The 1,234-nt window shown below is 31.6% G+C and overlaps 1 protein-coding gene across 1 annotated transcript in view; it reads left to right on the plus strand.

Moving 5' to 3' along the window:
- Positions 1-872: 872 nt before the first annotated feature.
- The window catches only part of ERICH6 (glutamate-rich 6), a gene marked incomplete at its 5' end in the record, with an annotated part of 24,868 nt that continues 24,506 nt past the window's right edge, over positions 873-1,234 (plus strand). Inside the window, one exon of the mRNA XM_008590010.1 lies at positions 873-1,018. Coding sequence (XP_008588232.1) covers positions 873-1,018 — 146 coding nt within the window. The remainder of the gene's footprint in view (positions 1,019-1,234) is intronic.

Raw genomic sequence — 1,234 nt, forward strand, 5'->3', positions numbered from 1 at the left:
GGTGTTATAGACCAGCTGTACAATATCAGAAAACTCAGATGTTTGACCCAGAGATAAAATCTTTATATTTAAAAATAATATTGAAAATTTTCATTTCTAAGCACAGTAAATCTTGCATCAGTCAAAATGGCTCAGAAAATCTGGTGTTTCAGCCATCTGGCTTTTGGAGTTCTTAGTCTTCACCTCATTATTATTATTGATTGAAATAAATTAGCAACATCTATAGAGCACTTTACAGATAGCTGCAAAGATCTTTTGAGTTCATTGTCTCTTGTTTTATTAAGCACACATTCCATGTTGTTTTCAAGCTTGAGTATGGAAAATCTGTCCGAAATAAATCAGATTACTTTCTTCATACATTGGTTGTATTTGTTGGCTGGCCAATATAGCTACAGTACTGTTGGAGGAGCACTGATTTTAGAATCGAAAGCCCTGGGTTTATATACTTGCTTTTCTCCTTAAAGATTGTCTGATTTCGGTAAATTGCTTTATCTTTCTGATTATCAGCCTCCTCCTCTACCACTCAGAGCTATTGAAAAGATACTTAGGAAAGATATATTTTTGTTTATTTTTTGTAACTAAATTCCTAAAATAAAGTTTCTTGATATTCAACTGTTTCTTACTAAAACTAAAGGCCAGAAAATTCCACTTATGAAAACGGTCATTTTTCTACTTTTAACAAAGGAATGTTCTCATTTTTTAACAAAAGAAGCCCCTAACTAACTTAATAAAGAACATCATTTTTCTTTCTTTAAAAAATAAAAAGTCTGATAAATTAATGCCTTTGTAATGGGGTTTGAAATATCACTTTAGAAGAGAGGTTGTAGAAAATGTAACATATATGTACTTACATGTAATTCTTTTCCCATTAGATTCAAAGCATTTAAAAACTATTTCTTATCAACTTTCCATGGATATTCCAAAAAAAGAGCCAACTGATGACAGACTACTTGATTTTCACCTAGAAAACAGTAACATATCCATTGTTTGTTGTGATTCTAGGGTAGCATGTGGAAAGGTAATTAACTTGTAATTGTTTTACTTGCTATTTTAAAAAAGGTCAGTATACCTAAAATTATAAAAATTCTGATAGGCTGACTGGTTAGCTCAGTTGGTTAGAGCACTGTGTTAAAACACAATGTCAAGGGTTTGGATCCCTGTACTGACCAGCCATTAAAAAAACCAAAAAGTTCTCATGAAGCTTGGCTACATGACACATTTAACTATCAAAAAG

The sequence above is a fragment of the Galeopterus variegatus genome, unplaced genomic scaffold (genome assembly GCF_000696425.1).
Source record: "Galeopterus variegatus unplaced genomic scaffold, G_variegatus-3.0.2 Scaffold5803, whole genome shotgun sequence".
NCBI lineage: Eukaryota > Metazoa > Chordata > Mammalia > Dermoptera > Cynocephalidae > Galeopterus > Galeopterus variegatus.